The following is a 24156-nucleotide window of genomic DNA, read 5'->3' on the forward strand; positions in this document are numbered from 1 at the left end:
AGATAGATAGCTTTTCTTCCAATTCTGCTATGTTCCATGCTTTAGCAATTTGTTCTTTATTTTCTGTCAGAATAACATGATAGGAAAATGGTAGCAAATTAAAGCCTCTTGATGTGTTAATAAATTACTCTTGCATTGTTCCCATGCTTCATTGAATTTCTTAATAGGAACTTCTTACAAATGGGCTAGAAACCCGAGACTGTCCTGATAAAAATCATTAATAAACAAGTTTTTAATGTATGAAAATATATCATATTATATGCCTAATGGGAAAAATGACATTTGAAATATAATAACTGGAAGGAAAAACTGCTAATAATGCAATATTATAGAGAAGAGATGACCATTGAGAAGCACGTGAAATTCTTGTAGTTACAACCAGTACTACAAATGAAATTTTTAATGGAGAGTTTGGTAATCTTCAGAAACTCAAGGAAGATTTGGAATATTTTAATGATGTTATTAACCAGAAACATTCTAAAAGATCTCCAATAACAAAAGAAGTTTTTCCTAAACAGAGATTAGGACCCAAGTAATAATTCCTATCAGTGAGTAATTCTAGAATTTGTCTTAGTAAACAACATTTGGAGCCCCAAATAATTTTTATATTCTTTACTGCATAAAAGTTAAGAAGTTAAGAAATGTACAATCCTAAACAAGTTGAAAATTACTTCTCTTTCTTTATAGCTCTGCATTAAATTAGCTTTATGAATTCTAGTTATATCAGGACTTTTGAATGAATATTTCAGACAACCCAGCTTGAGCAATTGGCTTGAACAATAAATCAATATCATTGGTTCTCACAACTAAAAAATTCAGAGGAAGGTTTAGTTTTCAGTCAGATTTATTTCCGGTGCTGCAGATAATGCCACCAAGCGAAGTTCTTTCCATTGTTCTTCTCTGCCTTCCCATCTGTGGACTTCACACTCACCCTCTGCTGGATGGCCTCCAGTAGCTCCCAGCAATCCCCTTTTAGGAGCAGAATGGCTGCAACAGTTCCAGACCTCACATCATACTATCCAAAGAAAGAGAGAGCATCTCACCAAGTAGCTCACATGGAAGACAAAAGAAACTTTCCTTTCCCAGAAATCCCGGAAAATGTCTCCTCATGCACTAGGCTAAGAGTTGACCGGAGGAAATTTGGATTCCTGTTTCCGAAAGAAACGGGGGTTAGTTGGTGAGCAACAAACAACTCATTATTATAAAGTGTCAAATATATTGTATCTGAAAGTTTCTTCTTTATAGTTTCTATAATCTAGGTAATAGCAAATAAATTACAGGTTTGTATACACATAGCTACTATGTAAAAGGAACTTTGCAAGGTGCTAAGAGGACTTCAGAGTCCTGACCGTCAAGGAATGTTCATTGGTTATAAAGGGAGAAAACCAACAGGCAGTAGGTTGTTTATTACATACATATAATTATAATATATGACATTCAATGGAGTCAGAGATAAATTTACCATAATAAATAAAGCTAATCAGGCTTAAACTTCAAAACCCCTCAAGTTTCAGGGGCTTCTTTTTATCCCTTGCCCCTAATTTTATGTTCATAGTTTTATGCTCATTTTCTTAAAGAACCCCTCTCCTACGAATTGCTTGTCTCATAAAACCCAGATCCACCCTCAGTGCAAAGGAAGGAGCTGTCTCTTGAGGAATCCTGGATGCTTCACTGAAGCAAATGAGAGGGGTACATAAGGGTTTTAAACATCTAGCTACTCCTGGATCTATTTCTTCCCATATCTGATCTAGGTCCGTAATTCAACTGTTACATGCATTTCTTACGTACTTCCCCAAAACGTTCTGACAATACTGACAAAGCAATGGCTTTCTATTTCATTTTAAGCAGCATCTAATACTTAACAAAAGCATGTTGGAAAAATTAGTAGCAATATTTTTATAGTATTATGCAGATAAGAACCAAAAATGAGAAACAAAGTAAATAAAGATAATGTCTCTGCCCCAGACATACTTTCCCCAGGACTTTGATGCCATGGACAGGATGGCGATATGAGCTGGAGATGGCTTTCTTGCTCTTCACAAAGTCCCTGCTACAGTCAGGGCTACAGCAAGCATTCAGCTCTCAGTTACAGAGGAAGGTGAATCCTGGAGGTTTCTGTTCTCTGTATTGGATGCTGGGAAAGGTTAATCCTAGAATTATCAAACCTTTTCAGTTTTTCTTTATGTGTATCTATTAAAATTGAGAGAAAAAAAGGAGAGGTAGTAAACAGAACATGCAAAGAATGTCACCTCTGTTCAAATGTAGCTCTCTCACCTGCTGTACAGACTTAGGCATGTTTCCTAAGCTCTCTGAACTTCTGTTTCCTCTTCTTTAAATTGAACACAATAGTATTTACAAAATAGAGTTGTTGTGCCTAATGGAGGTAAGGCACCTAGTATAATGTCCAACACACAGTGGCATTCAGTGACTGGGGGCTACAAAACAAAGTTCCGTAATTGTCAGTTGACAGTTCACCTTTGGTGTGATTGAAAAAAATCTAGTGAAAAAGATCAATTTAATTTTGTTTTAATAAAATTAAAAGCAACAACTTTTAATAAAATATAAAATATTTTTCATGCAATAAATAATTGCTTTTTCATCTCTTTAAATTTCCAAGTTACCAAAACCTTAAAGATCAAATTATTGAAGTTAAATTAAACATTTATTGAAACTGGAGATGAAATATTTATTTAGATGAAATTTATTTAGATGAAATATTTTATTACATTTATAACATTCTTACTCCTTCCTTCGCCCATTTAACTGAACAGTTGAAGAGCACAGGAGCAATGAAATTTCCTGATCAGTAACATTTATTAGACCCCTCATTTGATTAGACATCACAAGTTCAAGTTTTATTCATTACATGTACAGGTTAGAGGTCATATGTATTGTTTGACATGCTGGACAGCTAATGAAACAATCTGTCATTGACTTATCTTTTCAGTATTCAACCACCAGTGGGTGTAGAGATTTTTCCCCCAATTTATGCAGGTTTTCCTCATGGAGATGTGATTTTGTGGTGAAATCTATCTTAAAACATGATATATGCTACTGCTTCAGTTATTTACATACGCTCATATGAACTTTACTCTGAAATTACAGTGGTTACGTGACTTTGACATGAAGCACAGCCCCTTGCTCATTAGAGTGTAAATGGAATTTTCCTATTTCCCAGTCATGCCCTCTGATAAGTGAAATAGTTTCATCACAAAGCCAAGTCTTACTAATATTGACATGAGCATAGGACATCACACACACACACCCATTCACTGAGTGGAAAAAATATGTTTTGTTAACACAGGAGTTGTTTGACTGACAGATGATGATAAGCATAACCATTTTCCCAAATTATTATGCCACTTAAAAAAAGGAAGTGATAATGCCTTGAGGCTTGGAAATGTGATAATGCAAATGGATGCACTGAAGTGTGAATACTCTCAACTGTCCACCCTTGATACTGCCAAACGCCTACACACCACGTAGAAAAGGGTTTACCTCAACTCGGCAATGTGATGCAAGTTTCTACAGTCATTTTACCTTTCTTTCTCATCATAAGTTAACAATATCTAAAATGAAATTAGTTTTATTTGCTTTAGTATATAATTTACCTAATGCTTTAGTTTTAACAACAAAACGTGAAGAACGGGCAAAACTACTAAGTGTATTGGTAGCTGACTCTGATGATATAAAACTTATTAGAAGACAAAAATGTGAATGTGTAAATTTAATTATATACCATCTGCCAAAAATCCTACTGCCAAATATGAATTTTGTTCTAACTATACGTTGAAGGTCGCCTTAACATAGAACCCAACTTGAAAATCGTTTTGTTAGGCTGGCTTCTATTGCAATGCTGAAGGATAAGTGCTATTTTAAGACAAGGTATGAATTGGCAAAATCTGGATACTGTTTTAAACTCAGGGAATAATCCAAGCTGAGGGCATAATTTGCAAGGGGGGATATGCAGAAGGGCACCAATTTCAAAATTGGATTTATTTAAATTAATAATTTTATTCACTCACTTATTCTTTCATTACACAAGCATTTTTTGCACAGCTACTCTGTGCCAGTCACTGGAGACAAAAAGACAGTAAGAACTGGCCCATACCCTGAGTTTACAGTCATTTTTAGTTTACTATAGAAAGGAAAAGGGAGCCTGCCCTGTACGCTTTTGTTTTACCCACCACATGTCACATCTAAAATATAGCATCATTGTGGCAAAATTAGACCAAAGTCAGTTTCCTTTAACCGTGCTTCCCAGCTGAAGCGGAATAGTCAGCAGTGATGATCTTGAAACTAATTTATAGGCTTATCATTATCCTACTACTTAACACTTAGAAAGCTTTTAGAACTGACAAATGAAGATTTAAGATACTTTATTTTATTTATACCTCCATTGTTTTTTTGTAAATATACTTTATTTTATTTATACCTCCATTGTTTCTATGTAAAAATGGTTACTTTTCACTAAGGTATTTAAAACTAATTTTCTTAGGAATTTTTCTGGGATAATGATAACAATAATAGCCAACATTTGACACGTATTATTACATGCGAGGCATCGTGTTAAGCATTGTACATAGATTTTCTCATTTTATCCCCACAACCCTATGATGAATTACACTAGTTACATAGGTTCTATTTCCTTTCATTTCTTACCTATTATTTCTCTACAATCATTAGGTAGAATATACTTTTTTTTTAAAAAAGCCTAGTGATTAAGTTATCTCCTAGGTGCCCTCCACCTTCCCTAAACGCCCTACACTAAGGACAGTCATGTCGGATATGAGCAGAGGCAACAGAAATGCATGGAGTGAGCCACTCTACCTCTCCAGAGATTTTGGTTCTCTGTGGAACTGACATACCTACTAACGTGCTCATAAATTTTGCTAATCAAAATGCAACTTTGGCTCAAAGTTTATCTTTCTTCATAGTATAATTAATTGTGTTTATTCATCCTATGAAAAAGTATTAAAGTATTATATTATAATACTTTAAAGTATTATAGTATTATATTATAAAAGTATTAAAGTATTATATTATAAAGTATTATAGCCAACAAAATATAATTCCTACACTTCCTTTTTTTAATGCTTCATTACTTCAGGCTCTATTTCTTAAGAATGTATGTGGAAACTGTGTTGTGATTAGCTGAAGTTCACCTGATGATGAAAGGCCATGTTAAGCAAATTAATAGTGTGCATAAAATTGCAAAGGGGAGATTTAATCTATTTAAGAGAACAAAATTTTCACACATTTTACAAACATAAATTTCCAAATTAAAAGGATTCTTATCAATAAGAACAACCTAAAACATAAACACCATATGTTTTAAAATTTGAATGATTTTTCTTTGTTTTTACATTCAATTTTTATGTTATTTTGACTTTTTATTATAAAATTTTTCAAAAGAAAAGTACCAACAATAATTAATACGCATTTACCCAGTGCCTAGATGTTACAATTACTAACATTTTAGCTTTTTTTTGTTGTTTTACTGAAGTGCTTTAATTAAAGATATCATACTTTATCCCTATGATATTAAAGATATCATATCCCTATGATATATTAAAGATATCATACTTTATCCCTAAATCCTTTAGTATGAAAAATACATTTTCCTACGTTACCAGAATACCATCATCACACCTAACAAAACTTATGGTAATTCCCTAATATTGTGTAACACTGTGCCCATAATCAGGTTTTCCCAGTTGCCTACCATATGTCTTTAAAAAATTAGCTTGTTCAAGCCAGGATTCAGTCAAGGACCACACAATACATTTTTTTTGAAATAAGCAATTTAGTTTTTCTTGGCCTTTTTTAAATTGAAGTATAGTTGATATACAATATTATATTAGTTGCAGATGTACAAATCGTGGTTCAAAATTTTTACAGATTAATTCCATTTAAAGTTACTATAAAATACTGCTGTATTCTCTGTGCTGTACAATATATCCTGTAGTTTATTTTATACCTCTTAATCCCCTACTTCTATTTTGTTCCTCCCCCCTTCCCTCTCCTTACTGGTAACCACTAATTTGTTCTTTATGTCTATAAGTCTGCTTCTGTTGTATTTTATTCATTTGTTTTATTTTTGAGATTCCACAAATAAGTGATATTATACAGTATTTGTCTTTTTCCGTCTGGCTTATTTCACTAAGCATAATACCCTCCAGGTTCATCCATGTTGTTGCAAATGATGAAAGTTTCATTCTTTTTATGGCTGAGTAGTATTTTATTGCGTGTGTGTGTGTATGTATATATATATATGTGATATATATGTATATATGTGTGTATATATAGATGTGATATATATATGTGTATGTATATGTGTGTGTGTGTATATATGCGATATATATATGTGTGTGAGTGTATATATATATATATATCTCACATCCTGTTTATCCATTCATCTCTTGATGGACCACTTAGGTTGCTTTCATATCTTGGCTATTATAAATAGTGCTCCTATGAACATTGAGGTACATGTATCTTTTTGAATTAGTGTTTTTGTTTTCTTCAAATTCTACCCAGAAGTAGAATTGCTAGATCGTATGTTAGTTCTATTTTTAGTTTTTTGATGAACCTCCATACTGTTCTCCATAGTGGCTGTATCAATTTACATTCCTACCAACAGTGCACGAGGGTTCCCTTTTCTCCACATCCTCACCAACAATTATTATGTGTGTGGTGTTTTTGATGATGGCCATTCTGATAGCTGTGAGGTAATATCTCACTGTGTTTTTTTCTTTTTTAAAATTAATTGATTATTTATTTGTATATTTTTGGCTACTTTGGGTCTTTGTTGCTGCCCGCAGGCTTTCTCTAGCTGCGGTAAGCGGGGGCTTAGTTGCAGTGTGCGGGCTTCTCATTGCAGTGGCTTCTCTTGCTGCGGAGCACGGGCTCTACGTGCGCGGGCTTCAGTAGTTGTAGCACGTGGGCTTCAGTAGTTGTGGCATGTGGGCTTCAGTAGTTGCAGCTCACAGGCTCTGGAGCGCAGGCTCAGTAGTTGTGGTGCACGGGCTTATGTGCTCCGCAGCGTGTGGGATCTTCCCAGACCAGGGCTCGAACCCGTGTCCCCTACATCGGCAGGCGGATTCTTAACCACTGCACCACTGGGGAAGTCCCTCATTTTGGTTTTGATTCATATTTCTCTGATGATTAATGACGTTGAGCGTCTTTTCATGTGCCTGTTGGCCATCTGTATGTGTTTTTTGGAAAAAATCTCTATTCAGGTCTTTTGCCTGTTTTTTAATTGGGTTATTTGTTTTAATATTGAATTGTATGAGCTTTTTGTATACATTGGGTATTAACCCCTCGGTCATATCAGTTGCAAATATTTTCTCCCATTCCGTAGGTTATCTTTTCATTTTGTGAATGGTTTCCTTTGCTGTATAAGTCCCATGACCACATAGTATGTTTGATTCTTATGTCTCTTAAATGTCTTTTAGGTTAGAATAGTTTCTAACCACTACCCTTTATTTTTCATGATAGTGACTTATTAAAGAAACCATGCCAGCTCTCCTGTAGAATATCTCATCTTCTGCATTTGTCTTTTTTACCTCATGTTGTCATTTAAATGTTTGATATATGGCAATTCAAATATCGGTGAAGATTGATAACAGGAATTTATATTTGGAAATATATGATATTTATTGTTTGCTAGCTAATATATAAAGTTACCATAACTTATTAAAATTTATGAAAGTTAAAATGTTCACATTTGAAAGATATTCCTGGGTCATATAATTTAAAAAGCCATCAAAAATTCTATACACGGGATAAACCAAATAGTAAAAAAAGGTGATGGAAAACTAAAGATTTCCACTATTCTCACTCCCCAGAGGCAACTATTATTATAGTTTCATGTATATTCTGCGAAAATTTTTCTCTGAATATTTAAGCAAAAATATATTACATATACACTATATAGGATTTTTAGAGAAACATTGATAATGCTAAATGATGCTGGTTTTGCAACTGGCTTTTTTCAATCCTAGTACTAGTCATGATAACTTAATATTATCTCTAATCCATTCTCCACAGAACCATTGGAGGTACCTTTGTAAAGCCTAACTCAAATCTTGTTTCTCTCCTGCTTAAAACCGTTCAGTGACTTTCCACTGCACTTACCATAAAATGCGTTTCATCGCTCTGGTCTACAAAGCCGTATGATATGCCTCTACCCACTTTCTCACCTCATCTCATAAACTCTTCCTCTCGTCTATTACGCTTTAGTCACACTGCTTTTCTTTCTGTTCCTTGAACACACCATCATGCCCCGCTTTGAGCCTTTGCACTAGCTCGTCCTCCATCTTGAATTCTCTCACCCCAAAATTTCTTATGACTGGCTTCTTCCGGTCATTCATGTCCCTGCTCAGGGGTTCTTGAGAGATGCCTTCCCTTTCCACACAGTCGCTGCTATCCTATTACTCTGTTGTAATTGTCAACAGAGCACTTATCGCTGATAGTTTCCAAATTGCTTATTTATATTTTGTCTGTCTCTGTCTCTACAGACAGACAGAAACATACACACACCCATACACACACATTCTCTTAAATGCACAGATACACACCTACATTTAAACGCAAACTTCATGAGAACAGCGACCTTGTCTATCTTATTTTAGGGTATAATTATAGGCATAATTTCTGACACATAGTAGGCACTCAATATTTATTGAATTAATGTGTCTTGGAATTTTTTCTAATCAGCCTTTTTGCTTAGCTGCATAATATACAGCAGTGTGGGTGTGTCATCATGTAACTACTCCTTTATTGGAAATTTAGACTACTTCCAGTTTTAGTTTGCTTGTTTTTTTGCCATTTCAAGCAATTATGTGAAAACTATCCTGCATCTTATTCTTTCCATATTATAAATTCCTCACAGTGGAATTACTAGATCCAAACAAAGCATGTGCATATTTTTAAAAGTATTACCAGTTTTCCCCACAAGAAATTTATATCAATTATATTCCTACCAACCGTATTATGAGATATCGTGTTTGTTATACCCTGGCCAACGAGTATTACGAAACAATAATTTTTGACAGCCTAATGAATAAAAATAATTTTTGTTTGACATTTTAAGAATTGCCAGTGTACTTCTGATCTTTGATTCCAAATAATAGAAAATCAACTTAAACTGACTTTAAAATATAAAGTTGTTTTGGCTTATGTCACTGAGAAATACAGAGATGGGTCAGTTCAGGTAAACTGGATCCAAGGGCTCTCCAGTGTTGTGGGATGTAACATATCTGTTACTTTTCTGCATTGGCATCATTCTCAGTCTGGCTTCTCTATGTTATAGCAGTGATGCCTTTGTAACAGAAACAGAAAATCCTTCTTTCCCAGGTAGTTTCAGCAAAGTTTCATTGGAATAACTTGAATCATGTGCTCATTTCTGTACCAATCTTACTGGCCATATAGATAGAATATGCCGATTGACAGGTCTGGATCACATGACTACCCAAAAGGTCTGGTAATAGAGTCAGCCCATCTGAACCAGGTAGACCAAGAATAGGGAAGGAGTGGTTCACAGAGGAAGAAGGAATAATGGATGCTGAACAGAAAAGGAAGAGATACTATTACATTGTATGAGCTGGTGATATTTTTCTTACGTACATTTCATTCATTTTTCTGTGAATTGCCTGTTCATCTCATTTGCTCATTTAATTGGATCATTCCTTGGTTTTTACTGATTTTTAAGAGTTCTTTCTTTTTAAAGGAAACTAGCTTTTTATCATATGTGCTATAAATATTTCACTATTATGTTGTCTTATGATTATGCCTAAAAATTTTGTCTAAAATTTCTATATGGAAATCTAAACTATTGTACAATCAGATCGATTTGTCTTCATTCATTCAGGATATATGATGCATCTAAAAAGAGCCAGGGTACTGTATTAGGTACTGAGGGTGCAGGGATGAATAAAACATAGGGCATTCCCTTGAAGAGCATATCTTCTGGGTAAAAGAAGTTATAAACTTGCCTAACTGTTACCAGATGGTAACATGTAGGGCTTCACAGATGAAATTTGAGCTGCTTCCGGAAGAATGATTTGGAACTCCCCGGTCAGCTAAGAGAGAGACAGGGAATTCACTTGAGCACAGAAGGGTCTATAGGTATGATTTCTATTTTATCATAACCTAGAATTTTAAGAATGATATTATGTAGCTCATGACTGACAAAACAAGAAAGGCAAGAAGTCTTGAAGCTTCTTCTAAGGATTTCCAAGCCCTCAGTTATTATAATGAAAGATAACAAGATAACCTAGATATGTTAGAAGCTCAGATGTGTTGAGTGTTGAGCTAATAATTAAAGCAATACTCAGAAGCCAAACAAATCCGTCAGCTGTACCCAGCTTCAAGCTGTCTAGCACAAAGCTTCAGCTGGTTCTGTAAAATGTACAGCAATCAGCCACCAATGTGATCTTGATTGGACTTTCTTCATTATCTTCATCTATAATGTAAGCGAGTTGGATTACTAGGCCTCTAAGGTTCGTTCCATTTCTGAGGATCCATGATGGATGAGGAATCTCATAGGCAGCTATAGAAGAAAAAAAAAATGACATCAGGATCAGAATTTCATATTTAGCAATGAAAAAGCAATGCAGTGTTGTGGAAAGAGTAGAGACCCAGGCACCCGTTTCCTTGTCATGAAATCATGTTCATGATGGAATGCTGTGTCCACCTCAGAGACTTTTGAAAATCAATCCAGAAAATGGATGTGAAGACATTATCTTATACATAGTATTATTAGCAGTTGTAGCAACAATAGTGACCTCTTGAACATTTTTTAATGTATAAATAGAATCCTAATGCCATGAATATCATAAGCATTTTCAAGTTTTTTTGATATACTAGAATTCAGTTTTATTAATATTGATTTATTTGGACCTCTGATTTTCCCTTGAAAACCCTTTTTATTCTTATAATTTCTCATCTATTTTAATGGCATTGACCATACCTCAGGTGAACCCACATTTATGTTTTATTTATTTACTGAAATCAACTCTATGTTCAGATTTTATATTCTCTAGAGTCCTTTTAGTGTCTCATATAGTACCATTTACCCAATAAGTATTTTTTATTTAAATAATTTTTGTTGTTCATTTTTACCTATTTTATTTAATATATATATCTGTTCCATATGAAAGAACTGATAAAGCTTGTAAGGTTTCATGAAATAGAAAACCATTGATGGATAAAGGCTGAGAGAACAGAAAGGGAAAGAAAATAGGAAAATGAAACCAAAGAAAAAGTTGGCACTCAAAAATATATACTATAATGATTCTAACCAGAATTTTTCAAAGTACCATTTAATGGACACTAGTTCTATAGCATGTTAACAAGAAAACAAAAGGAAGAATGAGGTTCTAATAAAAATAGATAGATAGATAGATACATAGATAGACAGACAAACACTGGAGTGAACAAAATTAAGCAATGCTGTTTACAGTAATATTTCTCAGAGCCTCTAATAATGTAAATCTCCATAAGGATCTGTCAGGATTTTTGTTCCATATAATAAAATAACAGTTTATCAGGAAAACAAAGCTTTTTGTGGTACTTAAAGCTGAGACAAATGTCTCTCTTTGGTATTCAAAACAGGTAAATTGAATGACAGAGTAGAGAAAACCCTCAACATCGTTTCTTCAGTAAATTCAATAGTATTTCATATAGACATGGTAATGTTACACATGTAATTTTCCATCAATTGTATATTGAAAATAGTACTTTTTACAAGCTATATAAGCTTTATAGCAGTTTTAGAAATTGAATTATAATAATGTGTTATAGAGGTAGAATTACTTTTTAATTTTGCATTGCTCTCTGCATCATTTTCTGCTTATCTGCTAGATTGTCAACTTGTAACACACAAACTCACAAGGACAAAAGAATAACAAATCTAACAGCAAACTCTAAACTTTCAGTTATAAATTTCGTATGGGAATCCCTAAAAAGCATAGAGGTGGCTATGTCTAAATGCCTACTGTTTAAGAGAAAATGAAACCAATTATTGCTGTGGTGGTTACAATAAAAATTGAAAAAGATTGCAAAATAAATGTATAAATTTCATTACGTGCAATTTTAGTTTTTTACCAGAATTCTACCTTATTTATTTACTAAATCCAAGTGGTATTGACATTGCATTATTTGCTCAATCTTTAAAAGGATAACAAACTTACAACCTTATCAATTTATACATAGGTTAAGTAGGTAGGTATAGATAGGTGAATAATTGATGGATAGGTAGGTAGATAGATAGTTTGGTAGGTAGGATGGTTGGATGGATAGATAGATAGATAGATAGATAGATAGATAGATAATTATATTTATTTGGATCCCATAAGAAAATATGTCATCTGTGATGAAACTCTCTTTTCCCAAAAAGATATTTTGAAGTATTTTTCCTTTGAATGATTTATTGCCTCTTGGTTGAAGCAAAATAATAGAAAAATAATAAGTACAAACCAAGCTATTTACATTTGTTTTATAAAATTTATGTCTAAATGCGTCAGATGAAAATTCAAAATTAGACATGTATTTTAGGAAGTTACTCATGGAGGCCTTTATAGGCTTTAACTCAGGACAGCTGTTTCCTACAAAGTATTATTCTGTAAAACACTCCAATAAAATGACTTTGATGAAACTTGAGTGAAATAAAAAGTATAAATATTTATTTTATCCCTTTTCCAGTAGTTGAGGAGAAGCCTGGAAAAGATTAGGGGAAGGGCCATGAGGCCCTTTGTGGGGTTTTGTTTTTGTGGGGTGTTGCAGAACAAACAATATCAGGTAAGGTCAATCCTAAGGGATTGTGCAGACATTTTATGCATGTGAAAGATCTATGAGCATATTCAAGACAGAATTAAGTACTCAGCATTTTAAATGCTTTGAAAAGATATATACTTATAATACTGAATTAGAAAAACACACATTTTCACATCTAGAAAAGTATAAAATATATAGGCCATTTTAAATGAAAAACTTACTGTATCAATTCAGTAACAGAACTCACATTCATTTCATTGTAGTAATTATCCTTTTATCAAAAAAGTAATTATGTTTGTTTGAAATATTATTGATATTTTATGTGACATTTAATGAAATTACATTGCCTTTTTATATCCAAGTAAAACACATTTGAGAGATAGCCAGTGATATTTAACACAGAATAAAGTTTAAGCCTTGAAATATTTAAAAAATATGTTTAAACCAGAGTTTTCAAAAATTAAATAATTAAATTATTTAGTCTGTTAAGTTATAATTAAGTTGAAGGAAAAAGAACATAATTTGTAAATAATTTTAATATTCAGGATAAGGATCCTTGCAAATAAGAGTTTATTATGGAACTTCTAAGAGACTTCTAACTGCTGACATCATTGTATTGTTTGAATTAGTCCCATGGGACCAAAAGAAAAAGCTTACAAGCAATTTATAGATGAATTTTTCTCTCTTGTGTAACATTATTTGTCTCCCATTGAAACACTAATTTTCTTTTTTTTTAATTAATAGATCTTTATTGGAATATAATTGCTTCACAATACTGTGTTAGTTTCTGTTGTACAGCAAAGTGAATCAGCCACATGCATACACATGTCCCCATAACCCCTCCCTCTTGAGCCTCCCTCCCACCCTCCCTATCCCACCCCTCTACGTCATTGCAAAGCACTGATCTGATCTCCCTGTGCTATGCTGCTGCTTCCCACTAGTTATGTATTTTACATTCAGTAGTGTATATAAGTCGATGCTACTCTCACTTTGCCCCAGCCTCCCCCTCCCACGCTGTGTCCTCAAATCCGTTCTCTGTGTCTACATCTTTATTCCTGGCCTGCCACTAGGTTCATCGCTACCATTTTTTTTTTTTTTTTTTTTTAGATTCCATATATATACATTAGCATACGGTATTTGTTTTTCTCTTTCTGACTTACTTCACCTGTATGACAGACTCTAGGTCCATCCACCTCACTACAAATAACTCAATTTCGTTTCTTTTTATGGCTGAATAATATTCCATTGTGTATATGAGCCACATCTTCTTTATCAGTTCATCTGTTGATGGACATTTAGGTTGGTTCCATGTCCTGGCTATTGTAAATAGTGCTGCAGTGAACTGGGCAGAATAGTGCTGCAGTGAACTGGGCATTGTGGTACATGTCTCTTTTTGACTTATGGTTTTCTCAGGGTATTGTGGTCAGAAGAGATGCTTGATACAACTTCAGGTTTCTTAAATTTTCCGAGGCTTGATTTGTGACCCAAGATGTGATCTATCCTGAAGAGTGTTCTGTGCGCACTTGAGAAGAAAGTGTTTTCTTCCACTTTTGGGTGCAATGTTCTATAAATATCAATTAAATCTATCTGGTCTATTGTGTCATTTAAAGCTTGTGTTGCCTTATTTATTTTCTGTTTGGATGATCTGTCCATTGGTGTAAGTGGGGTGTTAAAGTCCCCTACTATTATTGTGTTACTGTGTTGATTTCTCCTTTCGTAGTTGTTAGCATTTGCCTTATGTATTGAGGTGCTCCTATGTTGGGTGCATAAACATTTATAATTGTTATATCTTCTTCTTAGATTGATTCTTTGATCATTATGTAGTGTCCCTCCTTATCTCTTGTAACAGTTTTTATTTTAAAGTCTATTTTTTCTGATACGAGTATTACTACTCCAGCTTTCTTTTGATTTCCATTTGCATGGAATATATTTTTCCATCCCTTCACTTTCAGTCCTTATGTGTCCCTAGGACTGAAGTGGGTCTCTTGTAGACAGCATATATATGGGTCTTGTTTTTGTATCCATTCAGCCAGTCTGTGTCTTTTGGTTGGGGCATTTAATCCATTTACATTCAAGGTTATTATTGATATGTATGTTCCTATTACCATTTTCTTGTTTGTTTTTGTGCGTTTTTTCTTGTGTTTCCTGCCTAGAGAAGTTTCTTTAGCATTTTTTCTAAAGCTGGTTTGGTCGTGGTGAATTCTCTTAGCTTTTGCTTGTCTGAAAAGCTTTTGATTTCGCTGTCAAATCTGAATGAGATCCTTGCTGGGTAGAGTAATCTTGGTTGTAGGTTTTTCTGTTTTATCACCTCAAGTATATCCTGCCACTCCCTTCTGGCCTGCAGAGTTTCTGCTGAAAAATCAGCTGATAACCTTATGGGGATTTCTTTGTATATTATTTTTTTGGTTTTTCCTTGCTGCTTTTAATATTTTTTCTCTTAATTCAATTTTTGTTAGTTTGATTAGTTTGATTAATATGTGTCTTGGTGTGTTTTTCCTAGGGTTTATCCTGTATGGGACTTTCTGTGCTTCCTGGACTTGGGTGACTGTTTCCTTTCCCATGTTAGGGAAGTTTTCAACTATAATCTCTTCATCTGTTTTCTCAGACCCTTTCTTCTTCTTCTTCTGAGATCCCTGTAATTCGAATGCTGGTGCGTTTAGTGTTGTCCCAGAGGTCTCTGAGATTGTCTTCAATTCTTTTCATTCTTTTTTCTTTATTCTGCTCCTCGGCAGTTATTTCCACCATTTTGTCTTCCAGCTCGCTTATTTGTTCTTCTGCCTCAGTTATTCTGTTATTGATTCCTTTTAGTATATTTTTCATTTCAGTTATTGTGTTGTTCATCTCTGTTTGTTCTTTAGTTCTTCTAGATCTTTGTTAAACATTTCTTGTATTTTCTCAATCCGTGCCTCCATTCTGTTTCTGAGATTCTGGATCATCTTTCCTATCATTACTCTGAATTCTTTTTCTGGAAGATTGCTTATTTCCTCTTCATTTATTTCATCTTGTAGGTTTTTACCTTGCTCCTTCATCTGTGACATATTTTTTTGCTGTCTCTCTCTCTCTTTTATTTTTTACTCTTTTTTTTTTATGAGTGGGCTTGTGTTCCTGTCTTACTGGTTGTTTGGCCTGAGGCTTCCAACACTGGAGTTTATAGGCTGTTGGGTAGAGCTGGGTCTTGGTGCTGAAATGAGGATCTCCGTGAGAGCTCACTCTAATGAATTTTCCCTGGGTTCTGAGGTTCTCTGTTAGTCCAGTGGTTCAGACTCAGAGCTCCCACTGCAGGAGCTTCGGCCCGACTCCCAGCTCGTGAACCAAGATCCCGCAAGCTGTGTGGGGTGACAAAAAAAAAAAGAGAACAATAACAAAGTAAAAAATAAAATTAGACTAGGAAACTAACAGATATGTTAGAAAGAATATAAAAATAAAAATATAGATGAATCAACAACCGGAAGGTACATTAGTACCAGAATGGTAAAAAAGAGGAGGACGGAAAAGGAATAAAAAGAAAAGAAAAAAAAAGGGGGGGAAAGACCTTGGCTGTGGAGGGCAGGGCCAAAGCAAGGGTGATGTTTGGGTGGTGGGCAGGGCCTATGCTTAGGACCCATGGGGCTGGAAAAGGTCCTGGGGGCTGTGTTGGGTGGGGCTTAGGCTCAGGGAACAGAAGGGGCCCAGTCGTGCCCCCTACCCCTGGTCTCAGAGGGCAGGGGCACCTCACCTGGGAGCCCAGCAGGCTTCCTGGTCTCAAGTGGGTGAGGCTAATGCCCTCCTCTCCTCTCCTGTTCCTCCCGGAGGGCCCCTCCCGCCTGCCTCTCCTGATCTCTCTCACCTCCGTCCTATGCCCCCAGGACCCACGCAGCCTCAAGGGGGCTTTGGTGTGGGGCGGGGGGGGGGGGGGGAGGTACCAGCCTGGGAACTCAGCAGGCTCCCTGGCCCAAGTGGGCCAGGCAATCACCCTCTGCTCCTCTGCCGCTCCTCCCAGAGGGTCCCTCCCGCTTGCCTCTCCTGATCTCCCCAGCCTCAGTGGCGCCAATCCTGTCTGGCCTCCACTTCTCCTCCCCTCTCAGTCCCCCCACGTCCTACTGGTTCACTTGGGGGTTCTTCCTGTCTCCTTGGGCATCAGGGTCCCCCACCAGTGGCCAGCGGGTGCCCTAGCTGTGGGGAGACGCTAACTCGGTGTCTTCCCACACCACCATCAAAACACTAATTTTCTACTACTTCCTTGTTAAAATTAAGCCTTGGGGGGAACTTCATAGTTAACTAGTAATATTAAATTTTGAAATAGAGGAATTATATATTTTACTTAGTATTCATCTTTTGTTTTCTAAGAAACATTTATTTTTTATAGTATGCAATCTAAAACAAAATAATGTAGCTACTAGGTATCATATTAATGGATTCCATATTCCATTAAACCAAAATCAGACAAAAGCTTAAGCTAAGCCAGTTTGCTATTTGAAATTGTGAGGACTATATGCTGGAAAATCTTAATGATTAGGTGTGCTAGGAAGTTTGAGACAATGATCAAACTAACACATGCTTTGTTGAAAAAAATATGTATAGTATCTTGAGCATTTTACCATGTGCTCCACTGTAGGGATTAACATTATAATCGGTAGTGTGGTGGTGTAGATAAGACAGTGTTAGTGGCCTTAACAAAATGCTTTCCAGGGAATCTGAATTGTCTGGATTATTTCCATCAGCCTTAGATTTGCAGTTGAACTTAATAGAAAGGATACTTGCCCCATCTGTATAATAATAGAATGGGACTAACATTCCAACAGGGTTTCCATATAAGTGACTATTGTCCTTCACACTCTGGGTGACAGCCTATTAAGACAAGGTTTCTCTAATATGGTTTTCACATGGTCAACTGCTACACTTCCTCCTCACTGGATTTCCTATGATCAAGCTAAATGTTCACTATGGTTGTGGTTAAGTAGGCAAAATAACATCAAAATACTGGCTTTGCCTTAACAATTTAAACTGAATTATCTCTGGTAATCTAGTTTATGGAAACTTTTAATAAAACCTAGAAACCTTGCATACATAAATCATCTTCTTGAGTGAATTTAGCAAGTGTGGTGATTATCAAATATCAAAATCAAATTTGGTAAAATAGATATTTATATTCTATGGTTAAAATGAATTCACAGTAAATACTTTCAGGTAAAGAGTTATAGTATTGAATACTATAGTATTGAATATCTACTATGACTGTATTAAACACAATGCTTCTTTTTCTCTCTTTATAGCCGATTGGTGCTTTGAACCCAAAGAGAGCTGTGTTTTACGCAGAGCGTTACGAGACATGGGAAGATGATCAAAGTCCTCCCTACCATTATAACACACATTATTCAACGGCAACATCCACCTTATCCTGGCTTGTTCGAATTGTGAGTGCCTTCATTAAGTTACAGTTTGCCTTTAATATCTCGAAGTACTTAACATGAGGAAATTAAATAAAAATCAAATTTATTTATTTGTTTTAACAAAGATTAGAGACCAGTGAAGTAGAGATTCCAAACTCTAGCAAAGCTTGAATCCTTTCTGTTAATGAGTTGCCTTATTTGCAAAATTGGGTTAGAAAGATAGATTATTGTGAGTTTCTTAAACGTAAACCATTTATAAAAGGTACCAAACTCCTGAGCGCATCCTTAACACCCACTGTTTCCTTTCTCACTGATGGTTACAGGCTGGCACTCTCCCCAGCCTTCCCAATCTGGCTTCTGGGGTGGCATATTTTAAAAACAGTTTTCTACATGTTTTGAAGACTACTTTCTCTTTCTCCTAAGACGTAAATATATTCAGGTCTCTGCAATTTTTAAAATACATACATTCATACATACCTACATATATACGTACATACTTCCTTCCAGCCCCTACCCACTCTGCAGTGACTTTCCACGTCTACCCCTGTGTAGTCAAATGCACTAGAAGCACAGCCTCTACTGTCTTGCTCTGCACTGTGCTCGTCTCCACTTTATCACCTGCCATTCAGTCTGTAGCCTGCTTGATTTAGGTTCCACACCCATCACTTTACTGAATTGTCCCTGTGGAGGTCACGGGTTATGTGGCAGAGCTTCATGATATAGCTGAAGCATTTGGCACCATTGCTCACTTCCTCCTACCTGAAATTCCTTCCTCTCATGGCTCCTCTGACAGTATGCTCTTCTGGTTTCCCTCCTGTCATCCTAACTGTCCTGCCCAGTCTCACGCTCAGATTTCTTTTTCTCCGTATTTCTATTCCCCAGGATATTTCTACATACTTTATCTGGACTACATCATTCAGTTATAAGCTAGTGACTTCCAGCTCTGTCTTCATTGCAGACATTTCTCTTGGGCTCCTGACCTATATTTCTAATATATAAATATATTTACTTATTTCTGTATACTACTGGATTTTTCTACCTGAACACCTCACAATACCATAAACACCATTTCCAAAAATGAACTCCTCATCTCCCTCATAAACCTGCGGGGGTGCCTACTGATTTCTTATCTAAACAATCGGCATGATCTTGCACCCAGTTACCCAATCTAGATATTTTCTCTATTTTATCAACCCTTACATCCAATCTGACATTACATCTGATAAGTTCTACCAACTGCATTCTATCTCCTTTTCTCTATCGAGTCCAGCACTTCTTGGTTCAGGTTCCCGTTATTTCTCATCTAGATCATTGCAAAAGCTCTTAGCAAATCTCTCTGCCTTTAGTCTTGCCTTCTCCAATCTAGTCTAGTTAAGACCAATTACTGGAGTCAGATGGTCTGACTTTTTAAAAACTATAAGTGACTGGGGAGTATTACAAAATGCTAAGTCAAACCTCTAAGTCAATGCAATCAATAAAGTTTTCTCCTCTTACCAAAACATACTTCAGACCATTCTGTTGCATGAGGCTGATTTGCCTCAGAAACACATTGATAAAGCAGCACATGAAAATGTGCATACACAGGAATGCATCTCCTATTTTCAAAGGTATTTTTTCCCACTGCCTGAATGACAGTTTGGTTTGGAGGTCTTCCTCAAGCATTCTCTCCATGATGGGGAGAAACTGAACTTATTATAAATATATAGTATGCATATGTTTTAAGTAACTTGTAAATCACTGATAGATGATATACTACAAATAATTACTGTTATCAAAAAAAAGTTTGTCAGAATTAGGATTCAGTTTAACTGAACACATATTTTACATTTTTCATAATCCTAAACCAGCATAAGAAATAAAGAAGTTTAGATTAACTATTCTGTAAGAAAACAAACTCAAATCTTATTTTAAAAATACACTGTGTAATTATAAACTAAAGGAAAAGACATAAAACTTTCTTTTTTAGACCAAAATTGTTAGTCTAATTTGTTGAAAAATTCACCTTAACTATGTGAACTTGTATCCTTTTATAAAAATGTTTCTGAGCTAGCAGTTTCTTAAGAAATATTTTTTAACTCTAACACTTTTTGAGTATAAGAAGTTCTATTTCTTTATTTTCTGTTAATTTGGGGGAGATATTAGATTTATATAACTGCATGTTTACCACTATAAACCAATCAGCTCACCTTTAGTTTATGGGTTGTAATAATTTATTAATACTCTCCGGGTGTAAGAAAATATTTCACACTCATGCAAGAAGTAAAGGCTTTTCTGAATTACAGACACATGTATATAGAGAGAACTTTGTAGCTTCTATCCTGCAGTTTCAGCCACAAGTCAAAACTAAATACAGAAACACAAAAATTTACCAGTCAAGATCTCAAACAGTTGATGTCCTTTACAGTGGACGTAAAATATGTTCATATTCTATATGGGCTCACAAATAATCAAACAAGAAAACGAAAAGCAAGAAACAACCATTACTATAGTGAACCTCCACCATGGGAGGAGTAAGACACTTTTCTTGGGTATTTTTGGGATTAAAAAAAACATTATCAAGTGGGTTGTTTTGAGAATTATATGAGTATATTATACATATATATATAATTGTATTTTGAAATATAGAAAATGGTATTCAATGGCTGTTGTATAATCAAATTAGTCTGAAGTCAGATTTATAAGAATTTAAGTGTGAGTTCATAAAAATACTTATTATCACCAGCCTGATTTAACGCTCTTCTATCCCTGATAAACTAAACATTTTATCAAATAATAAATCATAATTCATCCCTAAATTGATTTCTTATTCCAGTGAAATGGAATACAAATTTGAATCTCTGCAAGGGTACGGCAGACATGCTATCCCTATTTATGCTACACATGCCCTTTTAGTATTGTCTATAGTTGTGCTGCATGGTAGAAACGTAATGCAAGCCACTTATGTATGTAATTTAAATTTTCTAGTAGCCATATTTAAGAGTAAAAAGAAACAGGTGAGATTAATTCAATAAATACATTTGTTAGCCCAGTATATCCAAAATGTTATAGTTTCAACATGTAACCAATATAAAAAATATTAATGAGATATTTTACATTGTTTTGGTATTCTTTGAAATCCAGAATGTATTTTATATTTATAGCACATTCAACTTGAACTAGCCATATTTTAAGTACTCAGTAGTCACATGTGGCCTGTGGCTACTGCATTGGCAAAAGAGATCTATAAGATTGCTTTTATGGGGACTCATTTAGCCAACACATCTTAAGTTGTGCTGTTATAAATAGAGGTATCACGGCCTAATAGTTTACTAAGTGTTTAACCTAATGGCCCAGGGAATTGTGATTCCCTCACTCCAATCCCAAGGAGTTTATGAAGTAGAAAATGCATTAAAATTTGTGTCACTAAGAACTTGTTCATAAAAACAAAATACAGATTAAAATAAGTATCTGCCCTTTACCTTTCAAGCCTTTTAGACCCAGTCATTAAACTCATTAGTTTCAGTCAATATGTTTAGTATGACAATGATAATAATTGCTTTAAAATGCTAATTAACTACACACCTCATTATTTTTTTATTATATATATATATATATGTTTTTTTTTTGGCTGCGTTGGGTCTTCGTTGCTGCACGTGGGCTTTGTCTAGTTGCGGCGAGCGGGGGCTACTCTTTGTTGCGGTGTGTGAGCTTCTCATGGCGGTGGCTTCTCTTGTTGTGGAGCACGGGCTCTAGGCGTGCAGGCTTCAGCAGTTACGGTGTGTGGGCTCAGTAGTTGTGGCTTGCGGGCTCTGGAGTGCAGGCTCAGTAGTTATGGCGCACAGGCTTAGTTGCTCTGCGGCATGTGGGATCTTCCCTGCCCAGGGCTCAAACCCATGTCCCCTGCATTGGCAGGTGGATTCTTAACCACTGCACCACCAGGGAAGTCCCTACCTCATTACTTTAAATTAAAAATATTATTTTAGACACACTACCAGTGAAGTCACTTGTCTAAACTACAAGATTCTGAAAAAGCTGTTTCTTTGCTAGCTGCTGTGGGACAAATGATGAATAAACTATTATAGAATAAACTATTATAGAATTTTGGAGTTTGTTCAGATATTAACTAGTATAATAGGACACATTTTACTTGGAATGTTTTTACTTTAAATCTTACCTTGAATATATAGCATATACACAGAAGTAATTCTGAATTACTTTGGAATTCACCTTCCAAATTCAGTATATTCAACCTACCTATTCAAAACTCACTTGTCAAACATTTAATTATAATTCTTAGGAAGTTAAATAGGTTGTACAACAGGAGTTAATTTATAAATCAGTTGTTTAGAATTTGGGATTTACTTTATAAATTATGGGTTGCTTTGAAAGCCTACCCAAGAGCCTGTTTAAACCATAATATATCTTTAACAGTATATATTTGTAGTGATAAAATAGTAGAAACACTTATGCAAGTACCAAAAGATAATGCTACTGAATAAAATATTGTCATTGTGTTTCTCTTGATACTTACAGACAATGCATATATGCTTAGAGGAAGATGAGGGATTCTTAACGAAGAGACTGGTGTATGGTAGGCGCATAAGTTTCTGAAGATTCTAAAAGATATTTCTCGTTTCTTTTGAAAGCAGTGGGAGAAAATAAACTTGTGAAGTTAGCCAAAGTACAGTAGAAATAATGGTTCCTCCGTTTCCTAGAATGCGATTACATCTACTTGAAGGACCATGGTGAGAATTGCGTTAGTTAACTGAGATAATACAATTCCAAACACAGAAAGGTGCTCAGTAACTTCAGTTCCCTTCCCTTTGGTCTTTATTATGCTTTATGTAACTTCAAAGTATACATCTTTTCTTTGATAGAGTTATGTCACAAGCACTGACTATTACCCAGGGATGGGGTTTGTTTCAAATGAAATGAAGAGAAGGAAAAGAAGAAAACTAAAAGGGGAGGGGGATGTAAGAAAAGATCCTTATGAGATGACTGAGCAAAGTCATATAAGACAAAAGAATAAAGGAGTTGTCTAAAGAGAAGAGGGGCAGAGGCACAGAGTTCTATTGCCCAGGAAGGGTGAATTGTCTGTGATCATTGGAAGGCAGGACAGGTTGTTAGTGTCCTTGCAGGGATTAAAGGTTATGACAGAATTCAGTAGGACAGGTACTTCCCATGCAGGACAGGTTAGTTTGATGTTCTAGCCCTGAGAAAGGGTTGGAAGGTTGGGGTAGATGTAATCAGGAGAAGGAAGTCTGCCATCAGCCATTTATATTGTATTAGCGGACCAAACCTGAAGTTTTGTTTTCTTTTTTTTTAAAGCTGAAGTTTTTAAAGCCCAAGTATTTTAATTTCTGTTTAACATTTATTTATTTGTCCATCTTATCTCCCAAGCCAAAAGCTTTTCTAGTAGAATGATAAAATATCTAATATGGTGATATACATATAGAACACGGTTTGATCAACATGTGTCAGGTGAATAAATACAGAAGTTTCTTAAACTTAATACAGCTCTTGAACCTCTGTGTTAGTCAGGCATGAGTCAAATGAAAAAGAAAGTCCTTGTACTGTGCCTTGAAGGTAATAGAGAAACACATGGTAAAAGGTAATCTCCACAGTAATCAGAGCTTGAAGATCAAGTCCCACTTATAAACAAATAGGTTATCCATTTCTGTTAGTACTCTACCACTGTAGCAACTGGAGGCCTTCAGGAATAATGAGAATAAATGTCAGTAGAGTAGTATGTGACCCTCAAACAGTTGTTAATCAGATCTTTATAAAGGCTACGTAGGACAGTGAAATGTGGAATTCTTCAATATTCTCCACTTTTAGGTGCCACCAGACTCATAAACTTCACGACCAGAAATTTCAGATTTATTTTCACTGTGCCCATCTGCACTATTCTTGGCATGCCTTCATTAAGGGTTGAAAACTAAGGAAGGATTTTATAATTTAGGCTGGGGTAGAGATCAGCTTTTAGTGGTTGATGATAAGAAGTAAGACTTTACATGTATAAACGGGT

General features: G+C 35.3%; 1 protein-coding gene across 8 annotated transcripts in view; it reads left to right on the forward strand.

The window, feature by feature from the left end:
• Positions 1-24156, forward strand: part of NBEA (neurobeachin) — a 630595-nt gene that overhangs the window by 532357 nt on the left and 74082 nt on the right. For 7 of the 8 annotated variants that reach the window (XM_079902587.1, XM_079902590.1, XM_079902583.1 and 4 more), the window contains one exon: positions 18033-18173. The exons of the other annotated variant lie outside the window; for it this stretch is intronic. In XM_079902587.1, coding sequence (XP_079758713.1) covers positions 18033-18173 — 141 coding nt within the window. The remainder of the gene's footprint in view (positions 1-18032; positions 18174-24156) is intronic. 8 annotated transcript variants of the gene reach the window in all.

The sequence above is a fragment of the Stenella coeruleoalba genome (assembly GCF_951394435.1).
Source record: "Stenella coeruleoalba genome assembly, chromosome: 18".
Classification (NCBI taxonomy): domain Eukaryota; kingdom Metazoa; phylum Chordata; class Mammalia; order Artiodactyla; family Delphinidae; genus Stenella; species Stenella coeruleoalba.